Below are 19,560 nucleotides of genomic sequence, written 5' to 3' on the forward strand. Positions count from 1 at the left end.
GGTAATCCTATTAAATCTATCCCAGATCTATCATTCTTTTTCCAAAAATATCTTTTGGGCAAATATTTGAGACAGTAATGGCAGATAAGGGAAAATAACTAGAAATAGGAAGTTATATCCAATTAGAAATTAAGGCTTTAACAGTAAAGAGAGGTCACTCTATGATCTATAGAAGTTTCTGTGCAGATGATAACATTCTACCACATGAGAAAACTCTGCACATATTAAAAGCCTCAAAATTAAATCACAAAATTCTATTCAAGATCATGATTAGTACATTACAAGCCCAGGTATTCCTTCCAAGGACAACGCTACATAAGCAGTATTATCTGAAGTACGCATATAACAGCACAGTCAAAGCTACTGGAAAAAAATGAGTGCAGGGTAGGCTTTATCTATTCATATTAGATAATGAAATGCTAAAGTCATCAGAATCATTTGATATTTTAATGAGGGACGTCATTCATGAATGTTTCCCAATAGTAAACACCCACCCACAAAGACATGAAGGTAGAAGAACATAAATGCAGAAGCCCTACCGCAATCTGCTTCATGAGTTACTGGCTTTCTGTTTTAAATTAGGACAATAGCAGGGACCAAGGAAGGGCAGGGGAGCCTGGCATGCTCTGGTCCATGGGGTCATGAAGAGTTTGGCAACTGAACAACAAAAACTGTTTTTAAAAACTATTCTATAGATTGGACTGATAAGAGTTCATTCTACCACATATATAAATATGCAACATCCCCCCCCCCCAACTGTAGAGGTGGTTTGTGTATAAGACACTCTATAATGGACACGGATGCAATATGGCAAATGTTACAAGAGTAACATTTAGCACATAGAACTATTTTAGGAAGATCATGAATACAAACATCATTTTTAGAAATACAGGTAGTCCTTGATTTACAACAGTTCGCTTAGTGACCATTTGAAGTTACAACGGCACTGAAAAATGTGACTTATGACCATTTTTCACACTTATGACCGGTGCAGCATCCTCACGGTCATGTGATTTACATTTGGATGCTTGGCAACTGGTTCATATTTATGACAGTTGCAGTGTCCCAGGGCCATGAGATCGCAATTCAGATGCTTGGGCAACTGGTTCATACTTTTTTTTTTTTTAATTTGATTTATATGCCGCCCTTCTCCGGAGACTCAGGGCGGCTTACAATGCGTTAAGCAATAGCCTTCATACTTTTGTATATTTATACAAAGTCAGCTTATTGCCCCCACAACTGGGTCCTCATTTAACCTACCTTAGAAAGGATGGAAGGCTGAGTCAACCTTGAGCCTGGTAAGATTCGAACCTGCAGAAATTGCAGGCAGCTGTGTTAATAACAGGGTGCATTAAACCACTGTACTACCAAGGCTCCTTGGGGTGTCCCAAGGTCAAGTGATTGTCTTTTCGTGACCTTCTGGCAAGCAAAGACAAAGGGGAAACCAGATTCACTTAACAACCGTGTTACTAATTTTAACGACTGCAGCGATTCACTTTAACCAACGTGGCGAGAAAAAGTCATAAAACAGGGGCAAAAACTCCCTGAACCAGTTTTTCACTTAAGCAACATAAATCCTGGGCTCCCTTCCGGTTGTGAAGACGAGGACTCACCCGTGTTTAATTGACAAAGGTATGGAACGGCAGGGAAGCGAAAAGTAAACCAGGTGCAGACTTTACTGCCTGGTACAGAATCCATCCGTGGACTAGGCAGTGCACCCCCTCCTCCACCTCCTCCCATTTCCAAAAAAAAAAAAAAAAGAGAGAAGGCCGTGCCTCCTCTCATTTCTTAGAGACAGGATGACAACGACGATCACACAACCGATCTGCATTAAAACCCCTTTCGGACCCTTTGCTGTGTTGTTGTTTTTCCAATCTTCGCCCAGCAGCCCTGAAGAGCAGCAGCCTCCAAGGTAGGCCGGATCTCCTTACGTCATTGCTTGCGGGAGATTCACGACAGGGTTGTAAGCAAATGGCCGAGAGGGCCCCATAGGCCACCTCATGTGCTCGTGACCCCTTAAGAGACAGACAAGACACAATTCCCCACAGGAACTATTCAGTCCTTTCTCCAGGAGGAAGGTAAAAGGGGGGAGGGGGAAGGAAAGGAGCGCTGGGCAGAAAGAAAGCGGGGTTTTAAAAAAAGGGAGTGAGTCTCTTTCTCTCTCTCTCTCTCTCTCTCTCTGCCCGTGGGGGCGAGAAAGGTCACCCAAGCCCCACTCTTCTCTGTGGGGGAGCCATCAGGAACGACACCCACGTGGGTGCCGCCCAGGCCCTTCCCTTCCCCGCTTCAACCCGGGCCCGCCGCGGCTGCGCACTGGAAGGCGGCCGAAGGTTCCATCTGCTCTTTCTCCCCCCCTCCCTCCCTCCCTCTCTTCCCTTCCCCTCCACCCAACACCCCCACCCCACGTGCAGATTGCTGGTCACTTAATTCGGGCGCGCGGGTGCCGCTTCCGCCGCCCGCGCGCTCGAAGCCAGAACGACCCCCCCCTCCCACGGGGCCGCTGGTCGCGTTCGGAAACCGCGGCGCGCGCCGACTCGGGTTTAGCCTTCCACTACCCCCCACCCAACCCCCAACCACCCCACCCCACCCCCACCCCGTCGGCGCCCAGCAGGCCTAAAAGAGACGCCGAGGGCCCGCGGACGCTTCGCGGCAGGCCTCCCCTCTGCAACTCGGCGTTGGAATGAGATCGAGCCGGACGCTACCGGCCTGTCTTAAAGCGAAGGCCCGCGTCCCGCGGAGCACCGCTCACCTGAGGCCGCCATGTTGGGATGAGCGAGAGAAGGCAAAAGGCCCGGATGCGCCCGTCACGTGATTATAGCGAAGGCGGCACCACCTCCTCTTTTCTCAGAAGGGCGGAGGCAAAAAAAAAAGAAAAAAAAATTGGGGAGGGAATAGGCGAGAAACCAAAGGGGCGAATTGGCTTTGCGGTTCACAACCCCAGAGCGGTGATGGAGACCTAGCGCGCGGGAACAAACGGGTGGGCCTGGGTAGAAAAATTTCCTTAAAAAAAAAAAAATCGTTACTCTCTAGCGGTGACGTTGTTACTGAATTTACTGCAGCCTGGGGCCTCGGATAAATTAATATTGCAGCTTCCATAATCTGAAGATCAGAGACTTTGGAAACTTTAGAATTAGGAAATGAAAATGTGCACAGGCATTGGAGACTTTGGAACTATATATATATATATATAGTTCCAAAGGGTAAAAGCATATATATATATATATATATGCTTTTACCCGCACCTGCAATTAAAATGAATGGTCTTTCGGTTTCCATATCAGATATTCTGCTCTTAAACCCATACCTTCCTACCAGCAATACTGGACTGGACAGAGTTTTACCCATGAGGAATATTTATTTGCATTCCTTTCTCATTTTTGTCCAGCATACTGATTACCTTGGGACAAAAACCAAGATAATATGTATCAGAATACAGTGTTTTATATTACAGGTAGCCCTCAACTTACACTTACAATGGCATCAAAAATAGCTTATGACTATTTTTCACACAACCACTGCAGCGTCCCCAGGGTTGTGTGATCAAAATTCAGGCACTTGCCAACTGGCGTATATATCTGTGACAGTTGCACTGTCCCTGAGTCATGTAACCTTCCCAGATAGCTTCCAACAAGCAAAGTCAATGGGGGGAGCTGGGTTCACTTAACAATCAAATGGCTGTCGTAAACTGCACAACTGTCATAAATGCATAGCAGTTGCCCAGCGTTCACAGTTTGATCCTGTGACCATGGGGATGCTGCAGTGGTCGTAAGTGTGAGAAATGGCCATGTCACTTTTTTCTGTGCCATTGTAATATCAAACGAATGGTTGTGTGGGAAGAAATATCCATCTGGTTCAGTTTCAAGCTGGGAGAAAGACACTGGAAACATGGAGTCTGATTGGAAAGATGGTTTATTGATGAAGCAAAACCACATGGGTTCTGGGCAGCTGACAAAATGGAGTTGAGAGTGGGTTTTTTTTTTTTAATACCTTCTTTGGGCGTTGCACTTGAACTTCCTGTTCCTGTGCAAGAAGATGTATTCTATTGGCTGTGGCCAGATTCCTATGGGATCATGTAGGGGCTATGTAGGAGTCATAGCTGGCTCTATAGGCAAAAGAGGAAATGCAAATCCTAGCTGTTTTTCTGAGCTAAGTTTGGTTGAAGTTTTAACTGCTCTGGGGGTGGTGCAATGTCTGAAATACCCTTAGGAGATTGTGCGATGTAGTGAGCTCTGTGCCTTCTGCTAAATGATAGTGGGTTAATTCTATTATGTCCTGAAGGGTCATGTCCTGTTCTTAATCCCATCACCCTGAAGCTGAAGGTCTTTTGTTTTGTAGATAGGCTGGCCCAGTCTTTCTTAATAAGCACAAAATATCTGCTGGGGGGAGGGCTATTAAGAAAGAGTGAGTCTGCTTCCTGCCTCTAAAAAAGCATGTTTTTCCATTTCTCATTTAGAGAAATATTTCATTCTTCTAGGAGCGGGAGTGGGGGGCTTCCCATAGTTGTAAGTCGAGAATTACCTGTATTTGCTGACTGCACCACCTCATTAAGATTCTAAATGGTTATATTAATGTAAGTTACCTAATACTGTTTGTTAATCATAGTTCAGTAAAAATAATTTTAAAAATATAAATGATTTTCAACAAGGAGCAAACCCTCTTCCAACAACTGTAAAGGTGTATGATCTCACCTCTGCCCCCTGAGCCTTATGAGATGGCAGACTTATTAATGCTTCCTAAATGTGGACAGAATCAATTTTGTGAAGATGGTAACTAGTGGACAGAATCAATTTTGTGAAGATGGTAACTGATTATGTCTTGGTATTACACCAAATGTCCATATAAATTATTTTCATTATTTAATATTTTTACATAATAGTTTTCATTATTTAATAATATTTTACAATGCCCTGGCCCAGCTTTAAGTTGCTTCAAAGAACCTTTGCTGTAATACATGGATATTGTAAGAGTCACTGTTACAAAATGGGCCATATCAATTGACTAAAATAAATAAGTAAACAGACAAATATATCTGGATTAAAAAGCTAGGCTCCAATCATCTGCTTGAAAGATAAAAAGACATACCTAGTTACTGAATTATGATGAGCTAAACTGGTTTGTATTTCCATTTCAAATTTTTATTTGTATTGTTAACAAAATCTGATTTAATTTCAGCTTGGGAAAAAGACTCTTTAAAACTAGAAGAAAATTGTATTTTGAAAGAACGATCCTGCATATAAAGTATATTGTTTGCAATTCAGAGTCTGTCTCATTGGAACAACAGATAATCCATGAAAAAAAAAAGTTCTGTATCTTAACAAATACTAGAAATATATCTTTCGAGACCGCCAGCCCCGTCGCCCGTAAAGAGCCGCCTTTACAGCTGAAAGGCGGCTCGAAAAACTCCATTTCCTTAAGGAAATGTGAGACAGAGCCGGCAAGGGCAGGTAGAGCCCTCTGCGAAGTCCCCAGAGTTCTTTTTTACTCTTGGGGACGAAGCAGGTTGTGGCTCCCTATTTTCGCTCGCTGCTGCTCCGGGCTTCGGGAGAACTCTGCGTTTTGCAGAGCCAGGCGATGGGACCAGACCAATTAACGAAACTAACAGATCATCTGAACAAGTGGGATGAAATCCGGATCTGGGATCCTAAACTGCAAGTATTTCTAACCCTAAGACTGATTTTAAAAGTAAAGAAGAGTGAAAGGAGGAAAAAAGAGAGTTTAAAATGGCGACTGGCTGAGGCTTGAGAAGAAAACTGAAAGCGAAAGTCCTTCCATTTGAATAGTTTACTACGTTACAAGGTATCTAAAACAATAGCGCTGGTTAGAAGTGAAGAGAAAAATTCTTATTTCATGCCTCTTCCTTCTTAGAGACTTGATATAGATATTGTTTGGAGAGAAGTCTTTTTCTTTAAAAGGGAAAAAAAATCTGTCTGTATGGCAGGATGGCGTTAAAACTGACAAAGCCAGATAACCAAGCTGTGGGGGGGGGCTCCCCCATTTATAAACCACATGAACAAGTTGTGAGCTTGCAGATGCAGAAGAATGGCTTTACAGACCTAAAGGAATTTGTACTGGAGGAGATGGCAAGACATGATAAGATTGTGAATCAGAACCTTGAAAATTTTAGACAGGAAATTAAAGAGTTGGTTCAACAAAAGTATGATATCCTGAAGCAACATATGAAAAGTTTCTTAGACGTAATTATGAGGATGGATAAAGAGATCAATTTAGAAATAGAGTCTAAAATGAAGGAAGTTGATCATAAGATTTATATATCCTGCAAGATTGATAAGGCCTACAGAGTTAATTCTTGGGTGGCAAAGCAAAGGCAGCTGCCTAGAGATGTGGTGATTTACTTTACTGATAAAGAAATAAGAAATGATATTGTGCAAAAGTCTTTTAACTCCATTCTTGAAATGCATGGAAGGAAGATTTGGATATATAAAGAGCTGCCGCCCAAGATGTTAAAAGATAGAAAGGATTTTGGATTTTTGGTGACTGAGCTAAAGAAACAAAACATCCCATTTAGGTGGGATGTTCCAGTTGGTATAATATTGAGATATCAAGGAGAAAGATATCAACTAAATACTGTTGAAAAAGCGAAAGAATTTTACTACAAGGTTCTTAAAATGGGTTCAACATTTCCATGTATAACACACGAGGGGAATAAAGAAAAGCAAAATCAACAAGAGATTGAAATTCAGGCTAAGCAGATGGAGGTGGAGGTAACGGAAAAACAACAAGTTACAGAGGCCTTTGTGGACGAGCCGCTTTTGGATTCTCCTTCAGAGGTTATAGTTGGATTACCTACAAATACAAGAGAGGTGGCTTTGTATTCTAATATGATGACTTATCAAGTTACAGACCAGCATGGAAATCAATCAGTTGATATACAACTCCTAGACAGGAAACCAGGATGGAGATTTAAGCCACAAAAAGTTAAGAAAAGAAGAAGCAGGTCCTACAAAAATAAATTTTTTTAGACTAAACAACAGTGTAATGTCAGTTACTTAAGAGACGATTGAATACATGAAAATATAGCTGAGGCAAAGTATTGGTTTATACTATTTTGAGGAGAGTGACAGATCTCTGCAGTGCTGTACTTTTGGGATGTGGAAGATGGCCTTAAATTGAGTGGATTGGAACTTTCTATTTTGGACTCTTTGACAAATGGATTACGTTTATGCTGAGCTACAAGGCAAGAGAACTATGGGATTGGGGCATGCAGAAGATCTGGTTGTTACCCTAACACGGTGGTTGGAATTAATAATCTAGAGGAAAGACATTACAGAAGACACTATATGGAATATAAATATAAAGTCACTCGGGTGGTTTTTTATATACGAAAACATTTATTATTGATGGGGGCAGATGGTAATTGAAGATACTGAACATGCTGTTGGAATTAGAATTTGATGTTACCCTAATATAGGTAATCGAATTAACAATCTAGATGAAAGACATTATAGAAGATACTATATGGATTACAAGCTTAAAGTCATTTGAGGATTTTATTTACATATGGAAATATTTTTTTTTAGTGGTGTGGGCAGAAGAACAAAAATATTAAAAATATTATGTATGGTAGACCTGTAGGAAAATGGGTGGAGTTGGGTTAGTTTACTGATTGTTTAGTTTAGGAAAAGGGATGTTATGTTATATTAATATACGTAAAAGACTTGAATTAAGAGATATATGTATGGGGGAGGAGGAAATGGGTAGATTATGAGTTGAAATTGCCAAATTAGGATTTATTATATAATTTACAGCTGAATGTTGCTCTGAAATGTATAGTATAGGGGGGATATAATAATATTGTTAGAAAGAAAGGGTCAGTATATGGGGGGTGGAGTAAAAGGATGGTAAAGTATTATATAATCTGTTATTAATCTGGGTTTTATTTTGGAGAAGCCACAGGGGGAGGGGAGGGGGAGGGAGGTTAGGGAGGAGGGGGGAAGAAAAGGGGGGGAAATTGTATTTGAAAAACTTTTTCAATAAAAGAAAACTGTTTCTTAAAGTGTGCCCATAGGACTCCTGGGGGTCCCCCAAACCCGTTTCAGAGGTCTGCAAAATCAAAATTAGTTATCAGCCTATCTTGAAAAATAGTATTAAAATCCCATCAAACAATTGTGAGTGTCAGGGTTCCAAGTAACACTCCCAACCAAGTAAGACTCTGAGGCAGGCAATTCCTCAAAGATCCATTTTATGTCATATTGGCATATCTTGGAAAACCCGAATCTGAAAGCTCCCAGGTTTTCCCCACCCAAAGGAAAGTCAAAAGTCCTTTCCCCTGCACCCACAAGTCCATTACATGGTCCAATCAATCCACTGTCCCAACTGGAGATGCCTCCCAGTCACGCCTCTCCAGGTGCAAGCTGAACATCCTTGACTCTCAGAGAAAATAATTGTTGTGACCTCGACTCCCGAGCCTATCCTAACAGAGGAAGAGGACTCAGAAGGTGATGGGGAGGAACTGATAAGACCTCCCTCTCCAGGACCCTCCTCTCTGGCAATGCCTCAGATTCCATCCAAAGGCTAAGAGGAATAGCCTGGGATATACCAGGAGGAAAGCATATCGGAACAACAACAGATAGGGAGCGAGGATGATGAATCCTGGCTTGATCCCAGGCAGCATCGGAGGGAGAAGTGTGTGCAGCAATGAAAGAGGCGTGGGAGGGCCAGAGATTGAGCTGAGTCACTGAGTCACACCCCACAAGGAATAAAAGTGGGTGTGATTGCTCTTCAGGCTTTGTGACGGTCAAAGTTAAAAACCTGAGATCACATCGCGTTACCTGAAATCTGACTTGTGCATATTTAGATTGGACCTTGGCTAACTCTTGCTTCGTGGATTACTTTTTGCTACTGAACCGGACTGAGGATAAACTCTCTCTTGCTTACTGTGAGTGAAAACTGACTTGGCAGGCATTTCACAGTTTACTGCCAAAACTCTTTATCTGCAAGGGTTTCTAGTCTGATTGCTTAATAAAATCTTGGCAGGTGTGCCTGGTTGTGTGTTTGCCTGTGTGGGGAAAGGGGACAGAACAAGAATGTTATTATGTCTAAATAACTCTACTAGCTCCATGCCAGGTTTCTATCTCCCTTTTAAGGATATTGGCTACAGAGCTAACCAATCAGGATACAGTATGATGCAATACAGCAACACAGCAGTCTTAAAGCTATATTTATGGTTTATATATTGCCAACCCAACAAGTTAGGTAAATTCATTTCCTAACAAACCACCCTCCCACTTTCCCACAACACTAAGTGTGGCAGCCCTGAAGATCCCAAGAAAAAAATGGCCTCCAGGGCTGACAGTGAGAAGTAGTAACAACAGCGAATGCTGATTTTATCAATTATTTCAACTGCCAGCCGTTGTATATTTTAAACAGGATCCTCCCACTTCTCATATCTTATTTTCAAGCAATATATTTATTGCCTTGACTGATTATCCTGTAGACTCCTCCCTATCCCAAGTATTACTCTGAAATTAGAAATAATCTTTCAGAACTTAATATGTACATTAGAGCAGCGGCCCCCAGCCTTTTGGGCACCAGGGACCGGTTCCGTGGGGAGAAGTTTTTTCACGAACTGAGGGGGCATAGTTTCACATGCGGCCTGCATCCTGTGGATGGGGCTTCGGTTGATTGTGCGACCCGGTTTCCGGCATGCTGCGGCCTGGTGGCAGTCCACGGACCAGTGGTTGTTGACCCCAGCATTAGGGCATAAACTTTTGTCACTTTATAGCCAGATATATGGAGTTTATCACAATTATTGAATTTGTCTCTGTGTGGTAGATACTTACATGCATTTAATGATTAGGATTTTTAAAAAGTGAGTAAATTACAAGCATTAATAATCACATTATAATTTTCATTGCCTGTATATTCTTTCATTTCATCCATGACTTCCTCAGTGCTAAGAACAACATAAAAGTTGTTCTTTAAAATGGCAGCAAGCTCTCTCTATGTACGGCTGTTTGCCTTCAAACAAGCTATAAAATGAGAGTCAATTTGCATTAGGACCAAATAATTACGAATGTTACATACTGTATATGCCTATGGAGACCTGAATGTTCATTAACTAACCAGGAAAGAGACATTAGAACATATTGTATCCATTTGATAGACATCTTGTATCAATCTTATTTATTTATTTATTTATTTATTTATTTATTTATTTATTTATTTATCTTACTAACTAACTAATTAATTAATTAAAACACTGCCATCTCATCATCCAGAGTGACTCTGGATGGTTTACGATACAATAAAATAGTAATGTAAAATAGTTGTAAATATGGAAACAGTTGAAATGATCAGAATTAAATAGAGGAAAAGAATAAAAATCCAAGGGCTCACATGGAGCAGGGCTGGTGCAGTCAGTCACTGCACCAACCACTTCCAGCCTGAAAGGTCCCATGCCAACTGGTAGAGACAGGTCTTAAAGTTCCTTCTGAAGGACACAGGGAACAGGCCAGACTCACCTCAGACACTAGGATATTTCAAAGGGTGGGGGTATAGACATCTTAGAACAGATCATTATAGAGAACTAGCCAATAACCCGGTGTTGCCCAGGTATTTATTTATCCCAATGTTGTATTAGACAGGAAGAGCAATTTCACCCTGAGCCCTGATTTTGGCAAGAATTAAATTAGTTAAAAATGTTTTCCCTGTGCCCCCAGAAGCATAAAGTAAAATGGTACCACCTTGTTGTTTTGCTAGCTGATCGATGATCATTTGGTATGATTTTTTCTGATCTTGATTTAGAAGTGGCTTCTTGTCCATGATATATGCACTAAGCTGTTTGATGTTGTAGTTCTTTTCTCATATGTACGTCGTGTCAGTCTCATAGTGGTGCAGGCAGGCCGAGTTGCAGTAATGTTTTATTTTTTATTTATTTTATTTTATTTATTTTACTTCAAATTTATATACCGCCCTTCTCCCTAGGGACTCAGGGTGGTGTACAGCCAAGTAAAAACACATAAATACATAATACATAAATTAAGAACAAATTAAAGGGAAATATCTCAATTTGGCCCAAAATTTAAAAAGACAAACGAATTTAAAATCATTTAAAAGGATTTGTTAGGCCAGCCCGGCTTGTTGGAAAAGGAAAGTTTTAAGGGCACGGCGGAAGGCACGGAGGTCTTGGATTCTCCTTATCTCTGGGGGCAGTTGATTCCAGAGGGTGGGAGCCCCCACAGAGAAGGCCCTCCCCCTGGGGGCCACCAGCCTGCATTGCTTGGCTGATGGCACCCCGAGGAGGCCCTCTCTGTGGGAGCGCACAGGTCGATGGGAGGTCGTCGGTGGCAGAAGGCGGTCTCGAAGATAACTAGGTCCTATGCCATGGAGCGCTTTAAAGGTGGTAACCAACACCTTGAAGCGCACCCGGAAGACCACTGGGAGCCAGTGCAGCTCGCGCAGGAGCAGTGTTATGCGGGAACGCCATGCAGCTCCCATAATTATCCGCGCGGCCGCATTCTGGACCAGTTGGTGCTGGTTTTATTGATGTTTTATTGATCATCAAAGCCTTGTTGAAAATGTCCAGACCAAACGTACTTTCTAATATTAGATTTTCCCCCTTACCAGAGGGAGCCCCCTTGTGGAGTACTGTGAAGCCACTTCCATGGCAACTCCACTGTGCTGTACAGTAGAATTCATTTTAAGGCAGTCCAGTAGAAGCCATTTTAAGGCACAACAGGCTGTATCGTAACAGAACACCCCCCCCGAGAGGTGTAGGAGTGTCTTACCCCCACAGTATTTCTTTCCAGAAGGTAAGTCATCTGCGTACCAAGTTTGGTTGAAATTGCTCAAGATGTTCCAGATTTATGCTGGAACATACAAACACACATCCATTTTTATATAGAAAGAGAACATTTCATATCAGCTGCATATCTCATCATGAATGTAGGCATCTGCATCCAGCCATGATGATGCCAAAATGATAAAACATGGGTTGTGACCTCAAGACACACCTTTTCTTTCATGTATGTATTGTGACTTTGCACAGCACATTTTGTTACTTCAACTTGCCATTCACAAAACTGACGCTGGTTCTGACTTTATTATGCAAATTGTAATATTACAATGCTTTCTATCACACGGATTACTGAATAGAATTTCAGAAAGATTATTGTAGAGTTGGAAAAAGCAGCTAGAATAAAGAAAGAAAATTTGAGTTTTTAAATTTAGAACAAGGCAAACAAAAGCCAGCTAAGCGTAAAGCCTTGTTCTAACTGAGTTTGATTTCTGATGACTTTAAAAGAATCTTGACAGTTTTCTTGGTAAACAGATGGAAATGCTTTGTCTTTTTTTGGGGGGGGGGGACTTTCCAGGGTAGCCTAATGATTCCCTGGTGGTCTCCTAGTGAAGTGGTAACCAGGCGGAACCCTCCTTCGTTTAGCTGAGCAATGGAGAGATTTGAGCGTGGTATTATTCTTTTTTAAGTTCATCTTCATGCAGTGCAGAATTTAATTGTGGAAATTATGACAAGATGTGGTGATGTTCACCAGTGTAGATTATACAATGGTGACTATTCAGATTGATGCATGATAAGGCTATTAAAGCTACTAATTCAGATGAAGTATATTAGATGAACCTAGCCTGACTAGGTGGCTCAGTGGCTAAGACACTGAGCTTGTCGATCAGAAAGGTCGGCAGTTCAGCGGTTCGAATCCCTAGTACAGGTCTCCTGTGTGAGCAGGGGGTTTTACTAGATGACCACCAAGGTCCCTTCCAACTCTGTTACTGTTACAGATGACCATATAAGTAGCTTGAAATTCAGAGCAATGTACAGGCATTGGGCATATCCAGGAGCCCAAACTATAGGGGAGCAGCAGAAGGAAACTTTCCTCACCCACTCTGGTCTAGAACAGTACATATAGTCCTCCACTCACAACAGTTCATTTAGTGACCATTCAGCATTACAACGGCACTGAAAAAAGTGACTTGTGACTGTTTTTCACTCTTACAACTATTGCAGCATCCCCAGAGTCATGTGATCAAAATTCAGATGCTTGGCTTATATCTCATGTCCCAAGATCATGCGATCCCCTTTTTGCGACCTTCTCACAAGCAAAGTCAATGGGGAAGCCAGGTTCATTTAACAACTGAGTTATTAACTTATCAACTGTGGTGATTCACTTAACAGCGGTGGCAAGAAAAGTCGTAAAATGGGGCAAAACTCACTTAACAAATGCTTCACCAAACAACAGACATTTTGTGCTCAATTGTGGTCATACGTTGAGGACTACCTGTAGTTCAATATAAAAGAGGGGAATTAAATTGTTAGGAAAGTGCTTTCCCACAACTGTGCTTCGACTACTATAGTGTGCTTGAGACCTAGACTACTGAGACACTAATATTTCCATAGACACTAGAGGGCAGCCCCGAACTGCATATCATGCCTTGGGTTGCTTTGGCAGGCAGCCACGTGGAATTAAGTTAGCCTTTCACCTTCACTGACTTCCTTCAACTACTTCCATAGAGATGTGGATTAAATGACTATAATATAATAAAAGTACTTCATATCAGAGCTGCATAGAGACCTGGATTTGAAGGGCAAGAGATAATCAGAGCCCATACACCTCCTGCAAGACTCCTCTTTAAATCAAACATTTATTGGGATTCCATGAGATCAACCATGCAAATTAACTAAATTCAGAATAAAGCTAGAAGGGACCTTGGAGGTCTTCTAGTCCAACTCCCTGCAAACGTTGGAAAAGATTCCGTTTCTTTAAGGACTTGTAACAGGGACTGTGTGGCTGTCTACATGTGTTCTGAATCATCCGTTTCTTCTTTGAATCTAGCAGCTCAGTGGTGGGTAGCTCCCGGTTCGCACCGGTTCGCAAGAACTGGTAGTAAAACCGGCAGGAGACTCCGCCCATTGACCCAGACATCATCATAGGCCATCCGGGGGGGGGGGCACGATGCAAACCGGTAGTAAAGGTAAGTAGAACCCACCCCTGTAGCAGCTCTCTAACCCTACTTCATATGCATATACTGGTAGTTGCCCTTTTTCATTCACAGTTTACATTTGAACACTGAAACTGAAGACTGGCACCAACACTTTGATTCATGCTCTTTGGTTTGGCTAAAAGAGTGGGCGAACCTCCAAAATAAAAGGCTACTTGGTTTAGAAGGTCATGAATTAAGATTTGGATGGCACAGTTACCTATGGTATGACACAGTTGCCATCTTGATTTCCCATTGTGCCTTTGATGCGGTAAGTGATGAACCTCATAACAGGAACTTAAAAAGAGAAGTAGGCTTAGTCTCCAGGTGTTGCTATTGCCTGGCAGTGCCATGTGACCCAGATGGACTAAGAGGGCACAATTCTGTTTCAAGGGCCGTAGCGCTCTCATTCCTGGTTCCAGCACAGCTATCACCCTTATAATTATTCCATTGTTTTTGTTATTCATTCTCTATAAAATGCCATTGAATGAGATTTATTCCTGTTGCTCTCCACATAAGCTCAAGAGAGCTTTCCATTATATAAGTGAAACTCTCAGAACAGGGGTGAAGTCTACTTCCCTACCAGTTCGGAAGTGCACATGCCACGCACGTGCTCTCGCTCCACTCGCACACACGCGTCACCAGTGGTGGGTTGCCCCTGGTTCGGACCGGTTCTATAGAATCGGTAGTAAAACCGGTGGGAGGCTCCGCCTACTGACCCTGATGTCATTCGAAGTGATCTGTGCATGTGCAGAAGCAAGGCGCGTGCATGAGCGAAGCAAGCACGCACGCGTGATCCCGTTGAGAACCGGTAGTAAAGGTAAGTAGAACCCCTGCGTGTCACATACACGCACAGACCCTCTGTGCATGCGCAAACCCTTTTGTGCATGTGCAGAGGATAAAAAATAGGTTAGACCAGGTGGGTGGGTGGAGCCTCGCACTGCCGTCGCTATTGGTTCTCCGAACCACCCGCCGCCATCGCTACCGGTTTGGCTGAACCAGTCCAAACCGGTAGCATTTCACCCCTGCTTCAGAGATGATAGTTTGCTTCCTTATGTTTAAGAAAAGTGCTGGAGTCCTGAATAGGGTTACCAGAAGTCGACAAAAAATAAGGACATTCTCTTTTTGGTCCTCATGCCTTCTGTCCAGCAGGTATAGCCTTAAAATCAAATATTATCTGGATTTTTGAGGCTGTTTTCACAACAGTAGCCATTCAAACATTTGTGTATTGTCACCTTGTTAATTGCTTGCTTCTTTCTCTTGACCGCCCAGATTTGTGTTATTTAATTTATTTCCTGATTCTAGCAATCCACTTCCATCCAGCCCTTTCAAATCTATGATGTCTATAATCCACAGGATTCCTTATACATTTCTGTGATGAAATTTAGAAAGCATGTCGTCATTGATTCCATATTATTGCTAGCAGATGTTCTTGAAAATAAAGGTTGGTCAGAAAAATATCATGATTGAAAAATTAGTTTTTCTGATGATTCATACCTGACCCATCACAAGACCCTCACTTGACACACTCACACCTGAAGCCCTTATAAACAGAAGAACACTGACACTGAAATCCCCTATACTCCAGTGAAGATGTTACCTAACCTGGTAACGAAATGTTTGGAAACCAACCCACAAGCTTGGAAAATGAACCTTTACCATCAGTCTTTCTGATGCTGGAAAAAAACAATGTCATATGCTTGTAGGCTTAAGTACTTTCTCCCCCAATTTTTGCCAATTTTTTTTTTGTCGTAGATGCCAAGAAAATTAATTTAGTTTGTGTCCTCCTTTCCAATTGTTTTCCTGTCTTTCTTTGCCTGTTCAGACCAGCTCATGAAACCAGACTGCAGCCTGGTAAGAGTAAAGTATCATCATAATAAAAGGTCTCAGTTGAGCTTCTGCTTCTTCTCTGCAGCATTCCTGTTCCAGAAGGGCCTATTCCCCGAACGCAGAAAAATCATTTGCAAAAGGTTGAAGGGACAAGTACGTTCAGCAAGTGCAATAGCAAGCATAATCTGGCTAAGGGTTCTTAAAATGGGGGTCTGAAGACCGGCTGGCTATTCAAAATTATTATAATCAAAATTATTTCCCATGTATTCAATATATTTTCAAAAATTTAAAACCATGTCACTCTTCTCATTATTTATATTTGTCAAAAATGTTTTTTCACTGAAAAGTGTTTATGTAAATAGGCAATAGGTTTATTATTTTTACATAGTTCAATAAATAAATATTCTATGAAATGCATCAATTATCATTTTAATATGGTCATTGTCCATAAATACAGCCCATTCAAAGTTACGGTCCTCTGTAAATTTTAAAAGAGAGACGGGGTCCTGAAAGTAAAAGGTTTGAGGAGCACGGAAGCACATTTTGCTGTCCAAACTAGGAAGGCCCTGCTACTCTTTCCATGTGCAAAAATCGGCAGGATAGGCCACTGAAGCCTTCTGTATTGTTTCTAAGGCAGCAGGCTAATCTCTGTGCTGCTTCTTAGCAACTGCCCCTTGAGGCAACCATTTTGCTCCGCTGGTAGACCTGACCTTACCAGAGACGGTGTTGGAAGGCCAGGAAGTTCAAGAGGAAACAGGTGTACAAATGATCCTCTGTTCATTGCTTTGTTTGCTCCTGGTTTTGTGAAAACAATTGAGGAAGAGATTCAAAGTGCGCTGCACTGTATGTGGCAAAACAAGGTACAGGAACCAGCTAGAAATGACTTGGTTTTATTTATGGGTTTTGCTTCTCCTTCAGAAAAAGGTTCTTCCTACGATATTGCCTCTTGCATAGTGCTAAGCCATGATCTATTTTAACTCTAGTAAGTTGGTTAAGGCAATGAACCGTAATAGGTGGTATTAAGAGAGCATGATGAGCCCAAACCACCATTAAGTCTTAGCCTAAGATACGAACCTTGCCATAGTATATGCATTTATCAGAATTTTAGGCTGGCTGCTTTTCAAATCAAGCAACATGTGTCATATAAAGGCTTAGTGTGTACCAATTTAATTTTCAGTGCAAAAGTTGTTAAAAAAAATTAAAGAATGCAGAAATTCGGATGCTGAGATGGCAACCTGGAGGGCACCTTCAGCTGATTAAAATTACTTAAGTTACAAGTAAAATTTGTCTAGCTATTAAGATCAAGCAAGCTCCTTTCCAGTTGTATAGAACTATCTAGATCTTATGAAATGGATGGACAAGCAGCAGTCACTCCACAATTGAAATGCAAATTCCTGTAGGTTAAAGCTGTTACCTGATTTTCCAGATCTGCCTAGGAATAAGAATTCTTCCCCCCCCCCAATTCCCCAGTGGACATTAACAACTGGATTTCCATTTGGCACTTCCTCGGTCAGTTTGATGCAGTGATGAAAAAATCAGGCTAGAAACTGGGAGACTGTGATTAAGAACAAAGCCAACTGGGTGACCTTGGATTATCATCATCCTGTCGCCCATCTCCTCCCACTTATGACTGCATGACTGTAACTTTGTTGCTTGTATCCTTACGATTTATATTGTTTCCTGGTATGATTCGATTGCTTATTTGTACCCTATGACTATCATTAAGTGTTGTACCTCAGTGGTCCCCAACCTTTTTATCGCCGCGGCCCGCTGAGCGCGCGCAGGGGTGGGGGCACGGCCCAGGAGCTTTTGCGCACGGCCCATTGCGCACGGCCCAGGAGCCTTTGCGCTGCAGCGTTGATGTCCCCCGGCCGCTGCGCGGCCCGGTGCCAGGTACTCCACGGCCCGGCACCGGTCCACGGACCGGGGGTTGGGGACCACTGTTGTACCTTATGATTCTTGACGAATGTATCTTGTCTTTTTATCTACACTGAGCATATGCACCAAAGACAAATTCCTTGTATGTCCAATCACACTTGGCCAATATAGAATTCTATTATATTCTATTCTATTAGTCACTTTCTCTCAGCCCTGGGAAGTAGGCAAAGGCAAACCACCTGCCAAGTAAATTTCAGGGACTTGTCTAGGTAGTCTTTGAGACTTGCACATGATTGAATGGAAGGGGGGGAAGGGGAAGTCACTGTACAAATTGGACGGTAAGGGTGATTGAAATAATGTCATTCAATTTTTGAATTGGGTAGATCTTCAATAATTAGCACAATAAGAGTATTTTAAAAGCTCCTTTGTCACTTCAAGAAGGGCTGAACTTGATTTATTTGTTGCAAAATGGAAAAGATCTAGGATATGATTTCTCTATGGGATGGTCTAAATCCCTCACAGATTTTTATAATACAGTGCATTCTATAGTGCACATAGCATATTGAATCTTTAAATGCTTTTGTTTTATGCATTATAAAGTTAATTTCAAAATTAAATTTCCTAAATTTTACACTAGTTATAGGCTCATTTTATTATTTAGCAATAGCAATAGCAATAGCATTTCGACTTATATACCGCTTCATAGTGCTTTTACAGCCCTCTCTAAGCGGTTTACAGAGTCAGCATATTGCCTCCAACAATCTGGCTCCCCATTTTACCTACCTTGGAAGGATGGAAGGCTGAGTCAACCTTGAGCCTGGTGAGATTTGAACTGCTGAACTGCGGCTAGCAGTCAGCTGAAGTAGCCTGCAGTACTCCACTCTAACCACTGCACCACCTCCACTCTTCAAGCTCTTCATTCTATTTCATGTTGATACCAAGATATTAACTACTTACTGTCTAGACAACTGCTGTAGGTTTTTTCCCCCTAGCCTATGGAAAACACCATTTTCCTGCCATGTTGCCTTGATCCAGCTTCCCTGTTTCACCAGTGAGCTGGTAGTAAAACTGAGGTTCCTCTATGAGGACAAACCCTCAGCAATATAAATGGGCTGTCTCCTTGCCCGGATAAGGAAGCTATGCTAATGAGGTCTATAATTATACATCAAAAATATCTGAACAAAAGCCTAGTTTATTGTATGTAATGTACAAACCAGTGTAATAAATGCTTTTGCAACTAATGGGATTCCCCTAAAAAGCCTGTCCTGGTTTCCCCCCCCCCTCCTAGAATTGTCAATCTATTTCATTGGGATTAATTTTTTTTTTTTGCTGTGCTGGACACAGTCTGATGTGTCAGACATGTGGAGGTTATTTGATCACGTATCATTTGGTTGTTGAAGAGCTGCCATCTTAGATATTAAGTTCAGGAATCATTCCAACTTCCATATGGCATACAGAGTACTGTATGCATAGTGGCTGATAGTTCCCTAAAGTTGAGGAGGAAATCTGGGAGGAAAAAAATTCCTCAGGATGATTAACTTCATTTATATCTCCATAGAGAGTTTTGTTTCTCCTTTCTTAGATCCTCTGCATGTCTGGAAGCCATTTTTTCTATAGAAATTACCGTAGTCTCTTCACATGTGCACATTCTCTAAACAGAGTTTAACACAAGCATCAGGACAGCTCTTCCTAACCTAGTACCAGTCTACTCTGCTTGTCTTCAGTCAGGGCCATCCATATGAAGAAATAAGTTCTACAATGGTGATTTCCTATGCTAGTTTCAGATCCACCATTCAAGGAAAAGGTTTCTCTAAGTGGATACTGAAGCAGATGTGAGATCTGCATTCAATAGAGTAATCTGAATGAAAACTGGACCTGGACGTTATGGGGTTATGCCTCAGT

General features: G+C 41.9%; 1 protein-coding gene across 1 annotated transcript in view; it reads right to left on the reverse strand.

The window, feature by feature from the left end:
• Window positions 1-2,787, reverse strand: part of EIF4B (eukaryotic translation initiation factor 4B) — a 38,311-nt gene extending 35,524 nt beyond the window's left edge. Inside the window, exon 1 of the mRNA XM_070938012.1 lies at window positions 2,750-2,787. Coding sequence (XP_070794113.1) covers window positions 2,750-2,762 — 13 coding nt within the window. The 5' untranslated portion in view covers window positions 2,763-2,787. The remainder of the gene's footprint in view (window positions 1-2,749) is intronic.
• Between the last annotated feature and the right edge of the window lie 16,773 nt (window positions 2,788-19,560).

Source organism: Pituophis catenifer, unplaced genomic scaffold (assembly GCF_029215685.1).
Source record: "Pituophis catenifer annectens isolate HBS135680 unplaced genomic scaffold, rPitCat1.0.hap2 SCAF_2, whole genome shotgun sequence".
NCBI lineage: Eukaryota > Metazoa > Chordata > Lepidosauria > Squamata > Colubridae > Pituophis > Pituophis catenifer.